This window comes from Nerophis lumbriciformis, linkage group LG03 (assembly GCF_033978685.3).
Source record: "Nerophis lumbriciformis linkage group LG03, RoL_Nlum_v2.1, whole genome shotgun sequence".
In the NCBI taxonomy this organism is placed as follows: Eukaryota; Metazoa; Chordata; class Actinopteri; order Syngnathiformes; family Syngnathidae; genus Nerophis; species Nerophis lumbriciformis.
The window spans coordinates 8,060,001-8,081,098 of NC_084550.2; the positions used below are offsets into that span (position 1 = coordinate 8,060,001).

A 21,098-nucleotide genomic window follows, 5' to 3' on the forward strand; every position below is an offset into this window, starting at 1 on the left:
AAAAAGCGAGTTGGAATTTTACAAGAAAAGGGTCACAATTTCACAAGAAAAACTTAGAATTTTGTCAGTATTATAATCAAAGTCGTCATTTTACTCAATGCATGTCAAAATGTTACAAGAAAAACTGAACATTTGTGCAATATTATGATAAAAGTTGGAATTGTACTCAACAGTCACAATTTTACAAGAAAAGCTTAAAGTTTTGGCAATTTTATGAAGAGTTGTAAATTCACTCGACAAAAGTCACAATTTTATAAGAAAACTTAAAAATGTTGGCAATATAATAATCAATAATTATAACAAAAGTCGTCGTTTTACTCAAAAAATGTCACTAATTTACAAGAACAACAAAAAAATTGGCAATATTGTGATAAAAGTCAGCATTTTATGACACATTTTTAAAAAGTAATAATTTGACATAAAAAAGTAATAATTTTACGAGAAAATTAGAAATTGTTACCAATTTTAAAACGAAAAAGTCTATACATTGTAAAAAAAAAAAGACTACTTTTAGTTAATTGATTAATTTTTTATTTTTTGGTTTGTAATCTTCATTATTTACTTAAAGTTATTACAGTATGTCTCTATATACATATTTATTTATTTTACAAATTTTGGCCAGACGGGGAGCACTTCGCATTTCTTACACACACTTGTTATTTCATATGTTGCACTTTTAAAAGCGACACACACAATTTGAAAAATCCCTCCTTTTTGGGACCACCCTATTCTTTGATAGATGTCACCACCAAATGAGACATTCTCTATTAGATGCAATGTTACTGGGACCATGATTTATGTCATCACTTGTTCACACCTCCTCATATGGAAGATACTTTTCCTTCTTCATGACTTTTATCAATATTGTGATAAGTCAGCATTTTATATGACAAATGTCACCATTTTTTGCATTAAAAAGTAATAATTTGACATAAAAAAGTAATCATTTTACGAGAAAGTGAGAAATTGTTCCCAATTTTATAAAAAAAAGTCGATACATTGTGAGAAAAAGATTGCTTTTAGTTAATTAATTAATTTTTTAGTTTGTAATTGGTTTTTAATCTTCATTATTTACTTCAAGTTATTACAGTATGTCTCTATATACGGTACATATTTATTTATTTTTTTATTTTACAAATTTTGGGCAGAGGGGGAGCACTTCGTATTTCTTACACACACTTGTTATTACATATGTTGGCCAGAGGGGGAGCACTTCGAACTTCTTACACGCACTTGTTATTTCATATGTTGATCAATAACATTGCATCTATTAGATGCAATGTTACTGGGACCATGATTTATGTCATCACTTGTTCACACCTCCTCATATGGAAGATACTTTTCCTTCTTCATGGCTTTTATCAATATTGTGATAAAAGTCAGCATTTTATATGACAAATGTCACCATTTTTTGCATTAAAAAGTAATAATTTGACATAAAAAAGTAATCATTTTACGAGAAAGTGAGAAATTGTTCCCAATTTTATAAAACAAAAAAGTCGATACATTGTGAGAAAAAGACTGCTTTTAGTTAATTGATACATTTTTTAGTTTTTAATTGTTTTGTAATCTTCATTATTTACTTCAAGTTATTACAGTATGTCTCTATATACATATTTTTTTATTTTACAAATTTTGGGCAGAGGGGGAGCACTTCGTATTTCTTACACACACTTGTTATTACATATGTTGGCCAGAGGGGGAGCACTTCGAACTTCTTACACGCACTTGTTATTTCATATGTTGATCAATAACATTGCATCTATTAGATGCAATGTTATTGGGACCATAATTTACGTCATCACTTGTTCACACCTCCTCATATGGAAGATACTTTTCCTTCTTCATGACTTTTATCAATATTGTGATAAAAGTCAGCATTTTATATGACAAATGTCACCATTTTTGCATTAAAAAGTAATAATTTGACATAAAAAAAGTAATCATTTTACGAGAAAGTGAGAAATTGTTCCCAATTTTATAAAACAAAAAAGTCGATACATTGTGAGAAAAAGACTGCTTTTAGTTAATTAATTTTTTAGTTTGTAATTGATTTTTAATCTTCATTATTTACTTCAAGTTATTACAGTATGTCTCTATATACATATTTTTTTATTTTACAAATTTTGGGCAGAGGGGGAGCACTTCGTATTTCTTACACACACTTGTTATTACATATGTTGGCCAGAGGGGGAGCACTTCGAACTTCTTACACGCACTTGTTATTTCATATGTTGATTAATAACATTGCATCTATTAGATGCAATGTTATTGGGACCATAATTTACGTCATCACTTGTTCACACCTCCTCATATGGAAGATACTTTTCCTTCTTCATGACTTTTATCAGTATTGTGATAAAAGTCAGCATTTTATATGACAAATGTCACCATTTTTTGCATTAAAAAGTAATAATTTGACATAAAAAAAAGTAATCATTTTACGAGAAAGTGAGAAATTGTTCCCAATTTTATAAAACAAAAAAGTCGATACATTGTGAGAAAAAGACTGCTTTTAGTTAATTAATTAATTTTTTTGTTTGTTATTGGTTTTTAATCTTATTTACTTCAAGTTATTACAGTATGTCTATATACATATTTTTTTATTTTTTTTATTTTACAAATAAGCACTTTGTATTTCTTACACACACTTGTTATTACATATGTTGGCCAGAGGGGGAGCACTTCGAACTTCTTACACACACTTGTTATTTCATATGTTGATCAATAACATTGCATCTATTAGATGCAATGTTATTGGGACCATGATTTACGTCATCACTTGTTCACACCTCCTCATATGGAAGATACTTTTCCTTCTTCATGACTTTTATCAATATTGTGATAAAAGTCAGCATTTTATATGACAAATGTCACCATTTTTGCATTAAAAAGTAATAATTTGACATAAAAAAGTAATCATTTTACGAGAAAGTGAGAAATTGTTCCCAATTTTATAAAACAAAAAAGTCGATACATTGTGAGAAAAAGACTGCTTTTAGTTCATTAATTACTTTTTTAGTTTGTAATTGGTTTTTAATCTTCATTATTTACTTCAAGTTATTACAGTATGTCTCTATATACATATATATTTTTTATTTTATTTTACAAATTTTGGCCAGAGGGGGACCACTTCGTATTTCTTACACACACTTGTTATTACATATGTTGGCCAGAGGGGGAGCACTTCGAACTTCTTACACGCACTTGTTATTTCATATGTTGATCAATAACATTGCATCTATTAGATGCAATGTTATTGGGACCATGATTTATGTCATCACTTGTTCACACCTCCTCATATGGAAGATACTTTTCCTTCTTCATGACTTTTATCAATATTGTGATAAAAGTCAGCATTTTATATGACAAATGTCACCATTTTTTGCATTAAAAAGTAATAATTTGACATAAAAAAGTAATCATTTTACGAGAAAGTGAGAAATTGTTCCCAATTTTATAAAACAAAAAAGTCGATACATTGCGAGAAAAAGACTGCTTTTAGTTAATTAATTTTTTTGTTTGTAATTGGTTTTTAATCTCATTTACTTCAAGTTATTACAGTATGTCTATATACATATTTATTTATTTTTTTATTTTACAAATAAGCACTTTGTATTTCTTACACACACTTGTTATTACATATGTTGGCCAGAGGGGGAGCACTTCGAACTTCTTACACACACTTGTTATTTCATATGTTGATCAATAACATTGCATCTATTAGATGCAATGTTATTGGGACCATGATTTACGTCATCACTTGTTCACACCTCCTCATATGGAAGATACCTTTCCTTCTTCATGTCTCAAGAAGGGGAGAAATACAACACACACACACACACACACACCAAAAAAAAAGGCTCAAATGATTGTTTGCATGGATCGATGTTCTTTATACACTGCATAAAAACAAGGGAATGGAAATCAAGTGAGAGGTTATCCAAAACCTACAAAATACACACACACACACACACGTACACACACCCTGTACAATAGAAACATTTGCCAAGCGTCATCGTCATTGCACTGTGACTTGTGTGTTTTATTGTTAGCTAGTTTGAAATACGACTTGCTTGTCCTTACATGTGCAGCTGTTGTCATACAGAATGGACAAAAGGCAAAGAAAACAACTTAAGGCCTCTAAGTTAAATGAGCAGGGCAGAAATCTTTGCTTGTCACTTCAACCCTCATCAGCATAATTACGGCAGTGTTTATTTTTTTTTACTTGCGAGCCCAAATCGACTACATATCTTCACAGATTCATGCCAGCCTCCATGGACAAAAGTATCGGGACAGACCAAATTACAAACCCCGTTTCCATATGAGTTGGGAAATTGTGTTAGATGTAAATATAAACGGAATACAATGATTTGCAAATCCTTTTCAACCCATATTCAATTGAATGCACTACAAAGACAACATATTTGATGTTCAAACTCATAATTTTTTTTGTTGCAAATAATAATTAACTTAGAATTTCATGGCTGCAACACGTGCCAAAGTAGTTGAGAAAGGGCATGTTCACCACTGTGTTACATCACCTTTTCTTTTAACAACACTCAATAAACGATTGGGAACTGAGGAAACTAATTGTTGAAGCTTTGAAAGTGGAATTCTTTCCCATTCTTGTTTTATGTAGAGTTTCAGTCGTTCAACAGTCCGGGGTCTGCGCTGTCGTATTTTACGCTTCATAATGTGCCACACATTTTCGATAGGTGACAGGTCTGGACTGCAGGCGGGCCAGGAAAGTACCCGCACTCTTTTTTTTACGAAGCCACGCTGTTGTAACACGTGCTGAATGTGGCTTGGCATTGTCTTGCTGAAATAAGCAGGGAAAAAGACGGCGCTTAGATGGCAGCATATGTTGTTCCAAAACCTGTATGTACCTTTCAGCATTAATGGTGCCTTCACAGATGTGTAAGTTACCCATGCCTTGGGCACTAATGCACCCCCATACCATCACACATGCTGGCTTTTACACTTTGCGTCGATAACAGCCTGGATGGTTCGCTTCCCCTTTGGTCCGGATGCCACAATGTCGAATATTTCCAAAAACAATTTGAAATGTGGACTCGTCAGACCACAGAACACTTTTCCACTTTGTATCAGTCCATCTTAGATGAGCTCAGGCCCAGCGAAGCCGACGGCGTTTCTGGGTGTTGTTGATAAACGGTTTTCGCCTTGCTTAGGAGAGTTTTAACTTGCACTTACAGATGTAGCGACCGACTGTAGTTACTGACATTGGGTTGAAGTGTTCCTGAGCCCATGTGGTGATATCCTTTACACACTGATGTCGCTTGTTGATGCAGTACAGCCTGAGGGATCGAAGGTCACGGGCTTAGCTGCTTATGTGCAGTGATTTCTCCAGATTCTCTGAACCCTTTGATGATATTACGGACCGTAGACGGTGAAATCCCTAAATTCCTTGCAATAGCTGGTTGAGAAAGGTTTTTCTTAAACTGTTCAACAATTTGCTCATGCATTTGTTGACAAAGTGGTGATCCTCGACCCATCCTTGTTTGTGAATGACTGAGCATTTCATGGAATCTACTTTTATACCCAATCATGGCACCCACCTGTTCCCAATTAGCCTGCACACCTGTGGGATGTTCCAAATAAGTGTTTGATGAGCATTCCTCAACTTTATCAGTATTTATTGCCACCTTTCCCAACTTCTTTGTCACGTGTTGCTGGCATCAAATTCTAAAGTTAATGATTATTTGCCAAAAAAAAAAAAAGTTTATGAGTTTGAACATCAAATATGTTGTCTTTGCAGCATATTCAACTGAATATAGGTTGAAAATGATTTGCAAATCATTGTATTCCGTTTATATTTACATCTAACACAATTCCCCAACTCATATGGAAACGGGGTTTGTAGTCGGCGTCGAGTTTCCCCGATGCTTCTGTCCATAACGAGCGTCAAGCACAAAAAGACTGTAAGGGAAGGTGTCGTGGTGTCCCAGTACATTTGACCAAACAGTACAGTCGTAAGTGAAATTTGTTGTGCAAGCTTGGAGTGGTGACATTCCTGATTGGAGTGATTGTCATAGCACTGGCATGCAGCGTGTTGGCGATCAATAAGTCATTGGAAATATTGCACATTTTCCCTTTTACATTTGCGCCCATGTTGTTGGTCCATTGCAGTCACTTTGGGACGTGCCTCGTTGTTATTCAAATCATCATCATCAAGTCTCATCGCCGTGTTTTTATACACTACATTTACAACTTCAGGTCTTTTAAAAGAGACATAAAGGAGCACATTCAACACTGGAGGATAAAGCAGAGAGAGAGAGAAGCCCCCTTCCCAAAATAGCTGAAAATTACAATATATATTATAGTAATAATGATAATAAATAGAACACAAGTGTGGTGATTGGCAAGAAAACAATGATAAAACTGCACCAGGCCTCCCCTCAAAAAATAAAAATAAGCAGAAAAACTACAATTGACCTGAATATAAGACAGTACCGTATTTTCCGCACTATAAGGCGCACCTAAAAACCACAAATTTTCTCAAAAGCTGACAGTGCGCCTTATAACCCGGTGCGCTTTATATATGGATTAATATTACGATTCATTTTCATAAAGTTTCGGTCTCGCAACTTCGGTAAACAGCCGCCATCTTTTTTCCCCGTAGAAGAGGAAGTGCTTCTTCTTCTACGCAAGCAACCGCCAAGGTAAGCACCCGCCCCCATAGAACAGGAAGCGCTTCTTCTTCTACTGTAAGCAACCACCCGCCCGCGTAGAAGAAGAAGAAGCGCGCGAATATTACGTTTCATTTCCTTTGTGTGTTTACATCTGTAAAGACCACAAAATGGCTCCTACTAAGCGACAGGGATCCAGTTCATGAAAAGACGCAATCTCTCCATCCGCACACGGATTACTATTTCACAGCAACTGCCTAAAGACTTTCAAGAAAAGCTGGCTACTTTCCGTGCATATTGTAAAAACAAGATAGCTGAAAAAAAGATCCGGCCAGAGAACATTATCAACATGGACGAGGTTCCACTGACTTTTGATATTCCTGTGAACCGCACTGTGGATACAACGGGAGCACGTACGGTGAATATTCGCACCACAGGGAATGAGAAGTCATCCTTCACTGTGGTTCTAGCTTGCCATGCTAATGGCCAGAAACTTCCACCCATGGTGATATTCAAAAGGAAGACCTTGCCAAAAGAGACCTTTCCAGCCGGCGTCATCATAAAAGCTAACTCGAAGGGATGGATGGATGAAGAAAAGATGAGCGAGTGGTTAAGGTAAGTTTACGCGAAGAGGCCGGGTGGCTTTTTTCACGCAGCTCCGTCCATGTTGATATACGACTCCATGCGCGCCCACATCACGCTGGTTTTTAATATATTATTAAAGTTTGACTGACCTATCTGACTGTTTTTTTGACATTCCTTTAGCGCAGTTAGATGCGGCTTATAACACGGGGCGGCTTATAGGTGGACAAAGTTTTGAAATATGCCGTTCATTGAAGGCGCGGCTTATAACCCAGGGCGCCTTATGGTGCGGAAAAAACGGTATATCCCCCAAAAAAACAGTCGGAAAGAGATGTGTTGGAATAGGTTTATACGTGCAAAGTATATTTCAGAAGCAGATATAAAAGAACATAAAGACGGTATTTAACTAAACGGACATTTTTGTTATTGAATATTGATCAGTGTCACCAAATCATGTTTTTTACCGCATGGACAACTATACCCATGTGAACACTAAAATATATATTTACTAAGGGTGTAACGGTACACAAAAATTTCGGTTACCTCGGTTTAGAGGTCACGGTTCGGTTCATTTCCGGTACAGTAAGAAAACAACAAAATATACATTTTTGGGTTACGGTATTTTTCGGACTATAAGTCGCAGTTTTTTTCATAGTTTTTTCATAGACTTATACTCAGGAGCGACTTATGTGTGAAATTATTAACACATTAGCGTAAAATATCAAATAATATTAAAGCTGCAAGCAGCGTTGGTCGGGCCCGCGTATTTGGCAGGTGCTAGTCCTAAGTGTCCCAATACTTTTGTCTACTTTTAGTCTGAAGTGTCCCAATACTTTTGTCTAGTGTACCTACCTTGTCAGCATAGTGTGGGCATGCTGGTGCTTCGTGCTTTTAAGCAGCCATCTTAAAAAAACAGCAGTGCAGCAGCATCAGCGCAGCGGTTCTTTGAAGGGTCATAAAATCAAAACCGGAGCAGGTATCAAAACTCTTTCGCCAACTTTTAATCAGAAGGGTTCAATCTCTCTCCTGTGTTAGTTTGAAGATGAAACGACAAACGCGCTCAGAGGAGATAATGTTTGAAGAAAGGTGACCGGTTTTTACAAAAATGTTGTTTAGAAGGGGGAATAGCAAACTTCCTGTTGATTTTTGCTGGGGGTTGTCAATTTATGAAATGTAGGTCTAAGTGAGACCTACATAGAGGTTTTTTTTTCATGTCTCTACGACCTTCCCAGTGGGAGTTACAGGCAGTTTTGTAATTTTTTTCTTCCGAGGAGCAGTTTTTTCTCCGTTTTATTCAAAAATTGCTCTAGAGCGCAATTTTTGAATTTGGGGTTAGGTTTTTTTATTAGATCACAGTTTTTGCCAGTCCTGATGTGTGCGTTCAGTTTGGTGAGTTTTGAAGCATGTTAAGGGGGTCAAATTGCAGCTCAAAGAGGCAAAAGTGACTGTTTTTAGTACTTTTTTGTCTTGAAGGGGGAATTGCCAACTTCCTGTTGATTTTTGCCCGAGGATATACAATTATGAGAAGTAGGTCTAAGTCAGACCTACATAGAGGTTTTTGTTTCATGTCTCTCCGACCTTCCTAGTGGGAGTTACAGGCAGTCTGTTTTTTTTTTTCCTAGGGGGCGCTAGAGCGCAATTTTGATTTTTGCGGTTCGTTTTTTTTAATTAAAAGACAATTTTCGCAGGTCCTGATGTGTGGGTCAAATATGGTGAGTTTTGAAGCATGTTAAGTGGGTCAAATTGGTGCTCAAAGAGGCGGCGGAAGAATAATAATAATTAAAGCTGCAAGCAGCGTTGTACGGGCCCGCGTATTTGGCAGGTGCTAGTCCTAAGTGTCCCAATACTTTTGTCTACTTTTAGTCTGAAGTGTCCCAAGACTTTTGTCTAGTGTACCTACCTTGTCTGCATTGTTTGGGCACGTTGGTGCTTCCTGCTTTTGAGCAGCCATCTTAAAAAAACAGCACCGCAGGAGCATCAGTGCAGCGGGTCTTTGAAGGGTCATAAAATCAAAACCGGAGCAGGTATCACAACTCTTTCACCAACTTTTAATCAGAAGGGTTCAATCTCTCTCCTGAGTAAGTTTGAAGCCGAAACAACAAACGCGCTCAGAGGAGATAATGTTTGAAGAAAGGTGACGGGTTTTTACAAAAATGTTGTGTTGAAGGGGGAATAGCAAACTTCCTGTATATTTTTGCTGGGGGTTGTCAATTTATGAAATGTAGGTCTAAGTGAGACTTACGGAGAGGTTTTCGTTTCATGTCTCTCCGACCTTCCCAGTGGGAGTTACAGGCAGTTTTGTCAGATTTTTCATCCGAGGAGCAGTTTTTTGTGCGTTTTATTAAAAAATTGCTGTAGAGCACGATTTTTAGATTTGGGGTTAGGTTTTTTCATTAGATCACAGTTTTAGCCAGTCCTGATGTGTGTGTTCAGTTTGGTGAGTTTTGAAACATGTTAAAGGGGTCAAATTACAGCTCAAAGAGGCAAAAGTGACTATTTTTAGTACTTTTTTGTCTTGAAGGGGGAATTGCCAACTTCCTGTTGATTTTAGCCCGAGGATATACAATTATGAAAACTAGGTGTAAGTCAGACCTACATAGAGGTTTTTGTTTCATGTCTCTCCGACCTTCCTAGTGGGAGTTACAGGCAGTCTAGTTTTTTTTTTCCTAGGGGGCGCTAGAGCGCAATTTTGAGTTTTGGGGTTCGGTTTTTTAAAAAAAGGTAATTTTCGCAGGTCCTGATGTGTGGGTCAAATATGGTGAGTTTTGAAGCATGTTAAGTGGGTCAAATTACAGTTTAATCTGGCGGCGGAAGAAAAAAGAATAATAATAATAAAACCTTAGAATAACAATAGGTCCTTATGTCCCATTGCATAAGGACTCCCTTCGGGAGTCCTTTTGCAATGGGCCATTGCGGGCCCTAATAAAGATAAAACGTTTTGATTCATTACCGTATTTTTCGGACTATAAGTCGCAGTTTTTTTCATAGTTTGGCCGGGGGTGCGACTTATACTCAGGAGCGACTTATGTGTGCAATTATTAACACATTAGCGTAAAATATCAAATAATATTATTGATCTCATTCACGTAAGAGACTAGACGTATAAGATTTCATGGGATTTAGCGATTAGGAGTGACAGATTGTTTGGTAAACGTATAGCATGTTCTATATGTTATAGTTATTTGAATGACTCTTACCATAATATGTTACGTTAACATACCAGTTGGTTATTTATGCCTCATATAACGTACACTTATTCAGCCTGTTGTTCACTATTCTTTATTTATTTTAAATTGCCTTTCAAATGTCTATTCTTGGTGTTGGATTTTATCAAATACATTTCCCCAAAAAATGCGACTTATACTCCAGTGCGACTTATATATGTTTTTTTCCTTCTTTGTTATGCATTTTCGGCCGGTGCGACTTATACTCCGGTGCGACTTATAGTCCGAAAAATACGGTAATTAACTAAACGGACAGCGTTTTGTTATTGAATATTGAGCTGTGTCACCAAATCATGTTTTTTACCGCATGGACAACATGTGAACACTAAAATATATATTTAGTAAGGGTGTAACAGTACACAAATTTCGGTTCGGTACGTACCTCGTTTTAGAGGTCACGGTTCGGTTCATTTTCGGTACAGTAAGAAAACAACAAAATATACATTTTTGGGTTATTTATTTACCAAATTTGCAAAATCTTCCACCAAAAATATTTTTCTTAGTGGAATATTTGATGTGAAGTAATGGGAACCTTGGATAGGTCAATAATTCATAATAACAATGATTTTGATTCAATATTATGTTTTGAGCAATGACAGTCTGAAAGAATAAAAAAACAGCTTTGTATTATTAGTCAACATTGCAACTTTTTCTAAATTACATTTAACCTTTAAGCTTTTTTATTTCACTTTCGTTATGTTTTTGTTTATTTTATTAGTATTTTTAGAATGTGCCGTGGGCCTTTAAAACATTAGCTGTGGGCCGCAAATGGCCTCCGGGGCACACTTTTGACACCCCTGCTATAGATAATAAAAAATTAAATCTGATAAATCTATGGCAGTGGTTCTTAACCTGGGTTCGATCGAACCCGAGGGGTTCGGTGAGTCGGCCTCGGGTTCGGGTTCGGCGGAGCCTCCGGAGGTCATGACACACCCGACTCATCGTGTAAATAAAAACTTCTCCCTATCGGCGTATTATGGATACCCCCAAACAATGTTCCCTCTAACTCAGTGGCCTAGTGGTTAGAGTGTCCACCCTGAGATCGGTAGGTTGTGAGTTCAAACCCCGGCCGAGTCATACCAAAGACTATAAAAATGGGACCCATTACCTCCCTACTTGGCACTCAGCATCAAGGGTTGGAATTGGGGGTTAAATCACCAAAAATGATTCCCGGGCACGGCCACCGCTGCTGCTCACTGCTCCCCTCACCTCCCAGGGGGTGAACAAGGGTGATGTGTCAAATGCATAGGACAAATTTCACCACACCTAATGTGTGTGTGTGACTATCATTGGTACTTTAACTTAGACATGCACACTGTGGCCACACCAGCAGCACACCTGTCCCAAACCTGACTAAATACCAAGTTAATGACGCCAAAAGGGACTAGCGGTAGAAAATGGATGGATGTTTTATTATTATAATCAAATGACAGCAGTCATTTCCATGGGATTATTTTCTAAAATAAGCGTTTTGGCCCACTTACAATGACAGTAACAAAACATATTGTTTTTCATGAACTGTGTACTAGTACTGTATGTCTGGGTGGGGGTCCTGCTTTGGAAATAATTTGTACCCCTTTCTGATATCGCATTTAGTTCCCACTAAAACATTCACATGTTGCACAATGAGATGTAAACATGGGATCATGTGTACATTCCTGTAACGTTCTGATTGTAAAATATATCTTTATTACGGTAGTATTTATTTAATATAATAACATAATTTCATGATTAATATTTATAAATTCAGATTAAATTAAGAAAAAAACTTTTTATTTTTCACTAAAGAAGGTTTTGGTGAAAGCGCATATGAAACTGGTGGGGTTCAGTACCTCCAACAAGGTTAAGAACCACTGATCTATGGATAAAAAGCAGAGCCTGGCGACGCATGCGCGTTTATCATAACTCTCTCTCGCTCTCTGCCCCTCCCTCACCAATGCTGCTGCGCGCACAATTTGTTTTGTTTTTAACCCCTTCTTAACCCTGAACGTACATTGAAAATACACGCAACCCTAACTCAAAATGCCGGACATTTGAGGCATTTAAGAAACTCCGCCCTGACAGGACATGTCCGGTGAAAAGAGGACGTATGGTCAGTCTATCGTAGCCCTTTAGCTGCTAGCATGCCGTGTGTTGTGCCTCGGTGTGCATTGTTTACACAACGTGCGATACGCTACTTAATATGTCCGTGTGGAAACTCGTTCGGTACACTGCAAAAACTGAAATCTAAGTAAGACATGTCAAATAAGGGTGATATTTGCTTATTTTCTGTCTGATAAGATAATTCTTCTCACTAAGCAGATTTTATGTTAGAGTGTTTTACTTGTTTTAAGGGTTTTGGTCCTAAATGATCTCAGTAAGATATTACAGCTTGTTGCTGAGATTTGATGACCTATATTGAGTAAAACATGCTTGAAACTAGAATATCAACTGTTGCAAAACTGTGTCATCAACACTCACAAGTATAAAACTACTTTTTTAAAGTAATCATTTGATGAAAAAAACAAATCATGATGCCGAGCGCATATCATTATGTCAAGATAATGGCACTAGCATTTACTTCATTTAAGAATATTTTTCAACATATTGAGCAAAAAGATCTTTTTTTTTTCTACCAAGAAAAGTGCACTTGTTATTAGTGAGAATATACTTATTTTAAGGTATTTTTGGGTTCATTGAGGTTAGCTAATTTGACTTGTTTTGGAAAGTCTTGACAAGCCAAATTTTCTTGTTCTATTGGCAGATAATTTTGCTTAGTTCAAATAAAATACCCCTCATTTTTGTATTTTTTTTCTCTTGTTTTTGAACGCTGACTTTTTGCAGTGTACACCCCCGTACCGAAACGGTTCAATACAAATACACGTACCGTTACACCCCTAATATTTAGTATTGAAAAAAAACTGGGTCTGGACCAGTTATTGTGGATTTCCGTAAAAGAGAATAGGGCGGTCTTATATTCGGGTCAGTACTGTAATAGGAATAAAATGAATCCCAAAGTCATTGAATAAAATCATATTTTTCCTCCACATTGAAACAAAGTCCTTAAATAAGGAGGAGGTGTCGTCCTGAATAGAAAGAAGACACTTACCGTGGGTCTGGAGTGGACCGGCAGACAGCAGTTCTGCACCGTTATTCATAATTTATATTCTAAATATTTCTAATGTACAAACATACTGTACATGTTGTCAGATATTCCGCTCCGTGCTTGAGTACTTTGGCACATTCACATGGGAGGAGTCACATGGTTCTCCTGTGGGGGGGGCGGGGCTGCAGTTAAATTGTTTTTTTGCGTGGAAAAAAGTTTTTACCCATCCAGCATTAAAAAGTTGTGCTTGCAGCTGTCGAAGCTCAGAAGGGGAGCGCAGGATTATACAGCGTGGCGCTATTTTGGCGGAGGTTTGGTCCGAGAGAAGCTGAGGAAACATCTGATTGTGCGTGGCGATGCGCACTGAGCTAACAACCTGAAAAGAGCACCTGTTCCGTCGTCAGCGGCGTCGCTCCCGCCTCATTTGGGGCTGAGTATCCCGGACTCCATCTTGGTGCTGCTGCGCCCCCAGCAGCTGGCCGTGATGCTCATGCTGCGCTGCGTGGCCGCCTGGCCGTGGGCGCGCTCCAGGCGCTCGCGCTCCAGACGCTCGCTGTCCGACTGGCTCTGCGTGCGCTCGGGGCGGACGTGGACGTGGACGCTCCCCGCGGTGGGCGAGCTGGGGGCCGGCTGGGAGGAGATGGTGCGCAGCAGGTTGCGCTTCCTGAGGAAGTCGCTGTTGGCGCCCACGCCGAAGCTGCCCTTGCGCAGGACCATGCGCGTGCTGCTGGGCTTGGCCGGCCGCGAGCGCTGGTTGTACTCCAGCTGGGACAGGTGGGAGGCGTAACCTTCGGTGATGAACTGCGGGGGAAAAAGAGAGCATTGTTTGGGCAGATGTTCCTCCCAGGGAATTTAAGTTGCTGGTCACTCCCAAGTTCTTTTGATGACACATAAGCTGAGTTCAATTTGACCACCAGACAGAATGGGTATTTTGTGATTTATTTTCAAAGCTTTGACAATAATGAGACCAGCCTTGCATAACCCATTCAGATGCGTGGCTCCACCCGGTCTGCCCGAGCATCACCACCAGACGTTCTGTTCTACCCCCCTCTTCCCCTCCCTGTTGTCTGCTAGCCCAGCACCGCTCTGTAGAGATGCGCGGATAGGCACTTATTTCATCCGCAACCGCATCACAAAAGTCGTCAACCATCCGCATCCACCCGAACTAACATTTAATCAAAACCGCACCCGCCCGCACCCGCCCGTTGTTATATATCTAATATAGACGATGCGAGGCATTAGTGAGGTTATAAAGCTTTTGCCTGTTAAAGAAAGGAGGCTGATCCAATGTAGCAGAGACATTCAATGCGTGCCACGCTGTCACGGCCCAGACGCACACTAGTGCGCAATCATCTGGGAGCCGCGCTGAGGGCACATCCAAGCGCATGGAGGTGCGATGTCCCTCGCACCCGCGGCGGCTCCACCCGGGCTCGCGCCCGAGGCTTCAGCGCGCACCGCGGCGGCCATCCTACTCGTCGCGGCCTAGCCCTCGCGGCTCTCGCTGCCGGCGACGGCCGGGTATGGGCCCGACGCTCCAGCGCCATCCATTTTCAGGGCTAGTTGATTCGGCAGGTGGGTTGTTACACACTCCTTAGCGGGTTCCGACTTCCATGGCCACCGTCCTGCTGTCTATATCAACCAACACCTTTTCTGGGGTCTGATGAGCGTCGGCATCGGGCGCCTTAAGCCGGTGTTCGGTTCATCCCGCAGCGCCAGTTCTGCTTACCAAAAGTGGCCCACTCGGCTCACCAGGGTGAGCCCCACCCCTTTCGTGAGCGCACTGCGCGCGGAGTGACCCCTGTTACGCGCCCCCGGCAACGGGGGTGGCGGGCAGGTAAGCTGCGCGGGCGGAGCGCGCGGAGTGACCCCTGTTACGAGCTCCCGGCCACGGGGGTGGCGGGCAGGTAAGCTGCTTACCTGCTGCTCATGACGCCGGCCGCGGCGAAGGCGGACGAGGCGGGGTGTCGGTGGGCGCGGTGGTGACCCTCGACGTGCGTCGGGCCCTTCTCGCGGATCACCTCAGCTACGGCTCCCGGTGGGGCCCTCTCGGGGGAAGGGGCCTCGGTCCCGGACCCCGGCGAGGCGTCCCTTCTCCGCTCCGTAAAAGTGTCCATCTCTTTTTTTTTCTTCTTCTGTTGTGGCATATGCTGCAGGTGCCTGCTCGTTTTTCGTATGTGGGTAACAACATTTAACTATGTATATATATTTCCGAATTGGTTTAACTGCCACCCGCCTGAATCTATTTAAAATCTAAATTTTTTTAATTTCAACCGCCCGACCCGACCCGCGGATAAAATCTAATTTTTTTTTATTTCAACCGCCCGACCCGCGGATAATCCGCGGTTGTGTCCGCAAACCGCGCATCTCTACCGCTCTGTGCCCCTTATCTCAAGAATGTTATGGGAATCTCAAGCAGAGAGAATATTCAACGCTCTGACTCTCTCAGCAAGGACACTCGTAATGCAAGCACTTTGTACCAGACGAAACATTAGCTGAATAAAATAAGACTATAGGAGATACAAAAGAAGTAACTCTAAATAACGGATATATGTAATTATCTGCCTCCGTCACGTATAAAGAGAGTACGGCCAACTCGGTTTCAGGGAATCTCCTCAATGATTGGTCAAAATGCACTCACGTGACTACAGGGCATCACATCCCTTTCTGTCTTGCCTCTGGTAAAGGCGTTTTTTCCGCTCCCTTCTTCTCCCTGCTTGCTCTCTTTGTTCTGTCTTGTCTGAACTTTTTTGAAGCCTCTTTCTTTGCGCTGTCCTCCAAATCTAAACATAGCAGCAGTCGACCTCCAGGGCCCCAACTCCCCGCCCCTTTGTTGCGAGTTGTTGTAATTAAATGTAACGTGTTTATGTGTGCATGGCATGGAGGTTTTTTCCCACTCCAGACTCGGCCCCCTTAGAAACCCAGTCTAGATTGTATTTTTTTTACTCATCCTTCCCCAGCGTTTTACCTTTTTCCCCATCTTTTACGGGGCGCCTTGTGGCGACCCATCAGCGTTCCTGTTCTGTAACCCTGTACACTGTTTGTTTGTCTAATCTTGAACGGGTTTGTGCTGAAAACATAGTTTCGTTGTACTTGTGCAATGACAATAAAGTCCTATCCTATCCTATCACAACAAAATTAGGCATAATAGTGTGTTAATTCCCCGACTGTATGTATCGGTTGATATCGGAATCGGTAATTAAGAGTTGGACAATCTCCGCTCGGGATGGTCTCCTGCTGGCCTCACTATGGACTGGACTCTCACTACTATGTTAGATCCACTAAGGACTATTCTTTCACAATATTATGTCCCTCGACATCCATTGCTTTCGGTCTTCCCTAGAGAGGGGGCTTACCCACATATGCGGTTTCTCATAGTCATTCACATCGACGTCCCTTATGTGGGCTCTGTACCGAGGATGTCGTTGTGGCTTGTGCAGCCCTTTGAGACTTTTGTGATTTAGGGCTATATAAATAAACATTGATTGATTGACAATATCGGCAAAAAAGCCATTAACGGACATCTCTAGTTTTTTTTTACCCTTCACGTTCATATTTCACTGTGTTTGTTGCATTTTTGTTGCGTTTCACTTGATTGTAAAATATAAACATATTAAATATATTTGTTAAATAAAACCATAGCCTTGTTTTTAATTAATATTCAGGCCTACTCTGCTACTGTATTTTAATGTTGGTCATTATTGTGGTACTCAGTGAAAAAAGTTTGAGTTATTCATTCCACTTAGACGATTAATCGAAGCAACAGAAGATAAATTGAAGCTTTTTTCCAAATCGATTTAAAGGGGAACATTATCACAATTTCAGAAGGGTTAAAACCATTAAAAATCAGTTCCCAGTGGCTTATTTTATTTTTCGATGTTTTTTTCAAAATTTTACCCATCACGCAATATCCCTAAAAAAAGCTTCAAAGTGCCTGATTTTAACCATCGTTATATACACCCGTCCATTTTCCTGTGACGTCACATAGTGATGCCAATACAAAGAAACATGGCGCATAGAACAGCAAAATATAGCGGATTCAGACTCGGATTTCAGCGGCTTAAGCGATTCAACAGATTACGCATGTATTGAAACGGATGGTTGTAGTGTGGAGGCAGGTAGCGAAAACGAAATTGAAGAAGAAACTGAAGCTATTGAGCCATATCGGTTTGAACCGTATGCAAGCGAAAACGACACGGGAGAAAGCGAGGACGAATTCAGCGATCGCCTTCTAACCAACGATTGGTATGTGTTTGTTTGGCATTAAAGGAAACTAACAACTATGAACTAGGTTTACAGCCTATGAAATACATTTGGCAACAACACGCACTTTGAGAGTGCAGACAGCCCAGTTTTCATCAATTAATATATTCTGTAGACATACCCTCATCCGCTCTCTTTTCCTGAAAGCTGATCTGTCCAGTTTTGGAGTTGATGTCAGCAGGCCAGGGAAGCTAGGGTCGATAGGGGGTTTAGTTCGCTCGTCTGCGGGAACAAACTGCCGCCATTGCTTGCCGTGCTACCGAGGGCCTTTGTCCCTGAATTGCTCACACACTCCGGCAGATTCAATGGGGGTCTGGCGGCAGATTTCTTTGACTTTATCGTTGGAAATGCATCTGCTTTGAGTGTCGCAGGATATCCACACATTCTTGCCATCTCTGTCGTAGCATAGCTTTCGTCGGTAAAGTGTGCGGAACAAACGTCCAATTTCTTGCCACTTTCGCATCTTTGGGCCACTGGTGCAACTTGAATCCGTCCCTGTTCGTGTTGTTACACCCTCCGACAACACACCGACGAGGCATGATGTCTCCAAGGTACGGAAAACAGTCGAAAAAACGGAAAATAACAGAGCTGATTTGACTCGGCGTTTAAGAAAATGGCGGATTGCTTCCCGATCCGAGAGCGAATTAACAGAAAGGCGTTTAATTCGCCAAAATTCACCCATTTAGAGTTCGGAAATCGGTTAAAAAAATATATGGTCTTTTTTCTGCAACATCAAGGTATATATTGACGCTTACATAGGTCTGGTGATAATGTTCCCCTTTAAGCATTAAATGCTTTGAAACAAAAAAGTAACAAAAATGTTCTTCTCTTCCTTGCATGGCAAACTAGTTAGGCCTGGATTAACAGCGCCTCTGCTGTTTTTTTAAGAGGACGGCTCTCCATTCGGCCTCAATTCTTTCATGATTAATCAATGATTGGCGATCTGTAAAACGTCTTGCAGTTGATGTACCAATAGGACGTGTTTATATAATGTTAATGTGACCAGAATTATCACGGTTAGTAATATTATTGCAGCATTGTTGAATGTACTCAAAACGTACGAATACACATAGAATATTACCTTTTTTTTCCAAGTCAATAAATAAACAACAGACACACAATACACTTTCCTAGGCCGTAAAAACATTTATTAAGGGACATATTATTTTTATTTGAATGTTTAAATATGTTTTAACTTGTATCTGTTTTCTTAATTAGAAAAGCAAAATGGCATTTTTACTTCTGTTTTTGTTGTATAGGGGAAAAAAATTAAAATTTTGACAATAAAGATATTTAGAAAATTCACCCATTTAGAGTTCGGAAATCGGTTAAAAAAATATATGGTCTTTTTTCTGCTTACATAGGTCTGGTGATAATGTTCCCCTTTAATTGATTAATCGTTGCATTATAAAGAAAAACAATCTGCTTTTGTCTCCTTTCTTTCATTGTACCTAATGATCATCTTTTCATCCACGTCAAGAAAGCTGCATTTTTAAAAAGTTGCAGGACGTCAACAAAGAAATTCTGCGGTGTCTGATTTGTTCAGTGTGCGATAGGGATGTCCCGATCCGATATTTGGATCGGATCGGCTGCCGATATTTGCCAAAAATTGCGTATCGGCAAGGCATGGGAAAATGCCGATCCAGATCCAGTTTAAAAAAAACTCCGGTCCGTGTTTTCCAACGCACCGATTTAAATAATACATTCTACTTTTCAGCTGCTCCCTAATTTCCGTTCCGCATTTTCCAGCACACCTTCAACACATCCACAGGCACGCAGTTGCTTTTAGCTGCTGGCATTACACGACAGGCTCTTCCCACTCTTTCCTGTGTCTCCCTCTCACAGACAGCAAGCGCACCTTCTTACACACGTCACATACTGTCACGTCATACGTCACATACGTATACGTCCTCCCGGAGCAGAGAGGTAGCAGCATGGCTAACGTTAGCTGTGATGCTAGCGCAGCCGTGCGCGCAACGCTCCCTCTAAGGTGCTCGCCTGCGCAATATATTTTAACTTTAGATTTATTCTCATATCGAACTCTTTTGGCTGTCTTTTTGACACTTACATCCGGCGCCCCCCTCCACACCCTGGATTATAAATAATGTGAATAATTCAATGTGATTATCTTGTGTGATGACTGTATTATGATGATAGTATATATCTGATAGTATATATCTGTATCATGAATCAATTTAAGTGGACCCCGACTTAAACAAGTTGAAAAACTTATTGGGGTGTTACCATTTAGTGGTCAATTGTACGGAATATGTACTTCACTGTGCAACCTACTAATAAAAGTCTCAATCAATCAATCAAAACACATAGAATCATCATACTGCTGTGATTATATGCATCAAGTGTTCATTCAAGGCTAAGGCAAAATATCGAGATATATATTGTGTATCGCAATATGGCCTTAAAATATCGCAATATTAAAAAAAAGGCCATATCGCCCAGCCCTAGTTCAATGATGCCATTTCTGTTTGTCATGTATAATTTTGTCTATTTTGTGTTTATCCTTGAATAAACAGGTCAGTTTCTTGTTACCAACCATTGTGTATTATTCAAACTCCCCTAATTCAGCTGGCTAGTTGTTATCAAGAGTACTAAAACCCTTTTCAACATGATTCTGATAACTAAGTAGGCTAAATAACTTTAAACTTTAATACATGCTCGGATAGGCCAGTATCGGTATCGGTCAGTATCGGTATCGGATCGGAAATGGAAAAACAATATCGGTATCGGATCGGAAGTGCAAAAACCTGGATCGGGACATCCCTAGTGTGCGATAAGAGGCGAGAGCTGTGGCAGGACAACTTCACCATGACAAAAGCTCGGAGCGTTCCTGGCCGAGAAGAACCTCGCCATGCTTAAAGGGACCAATAGAAGAATACCTGACACTGGTGTTGCATCTTTTTGGAGGGTCTTCCAACGATGTAGATGTGTGATGCAGGCAGACCGATGGCCGTGTAGACCGAGATGTCTTTGGTTGAGCCGTAGCCAGCAAATATCTTCATGTGATCCTGAAACCAGAAATAAGACTCTTGTTGGTGTAATGTGTCCCCATATCTTTGTCCGGATCATTGCTCTCATCCGGACCTCTGTCAAGGACTTAAGGAAGTTGGCTTTGTGTCTGAGCGGGTCGTGGACCAGGCCGTCGCAGAAGGACACGATGCCGTGAGGGAAGTTGTGCTGCGACAACCAAGCCACTACTCGTTGCTTCTGCATGTCGGGTCTGCCCGTCACGTAGATGATCAGGTAGCCCAAATCCTGCCAGTGCCTGCACGCCACACA

General features: G+C 40.2%; 1 protein-coding gene across 6 annotated transcripts in view; it reads right to left on the reverse strand.

Moving 5' to 3' along the window:
• Positions 1-13,009: 13,009 nt before the first annotated feature.
• Positions 13,010-21,098, reverse strand: part of LOC133578435 (membrane-associated phosphatidylinositol transfer protein 2-like) — a 187,777-nt gene continuing 179,688 nt past the window's right edge. For all 6 annotated transcript variants that reach the window (XM_061932881.2, XM_061932887.2, XM_061932888.2 and 3 more), the window contains 3 exons: positions 20,904-21,084; positions 20,699-20,827; positions 13,010-14,342 (listed from right to left, as the gene is read on the reverse strand). In XM_061932881.2, the coding sequence (XP_061788865.1) occupies positions 13,962-14,342; positions 20,699-20,827; positions 20,904-21,084 (691 nt within the window). In that variant the 3' untranslated portion in view covers positions 13,010-13,961. The remainder of the gene's footprint in view (positions 14,343-20,698; positions 20,828-20,903; positions 21,085-21,098) is intronic.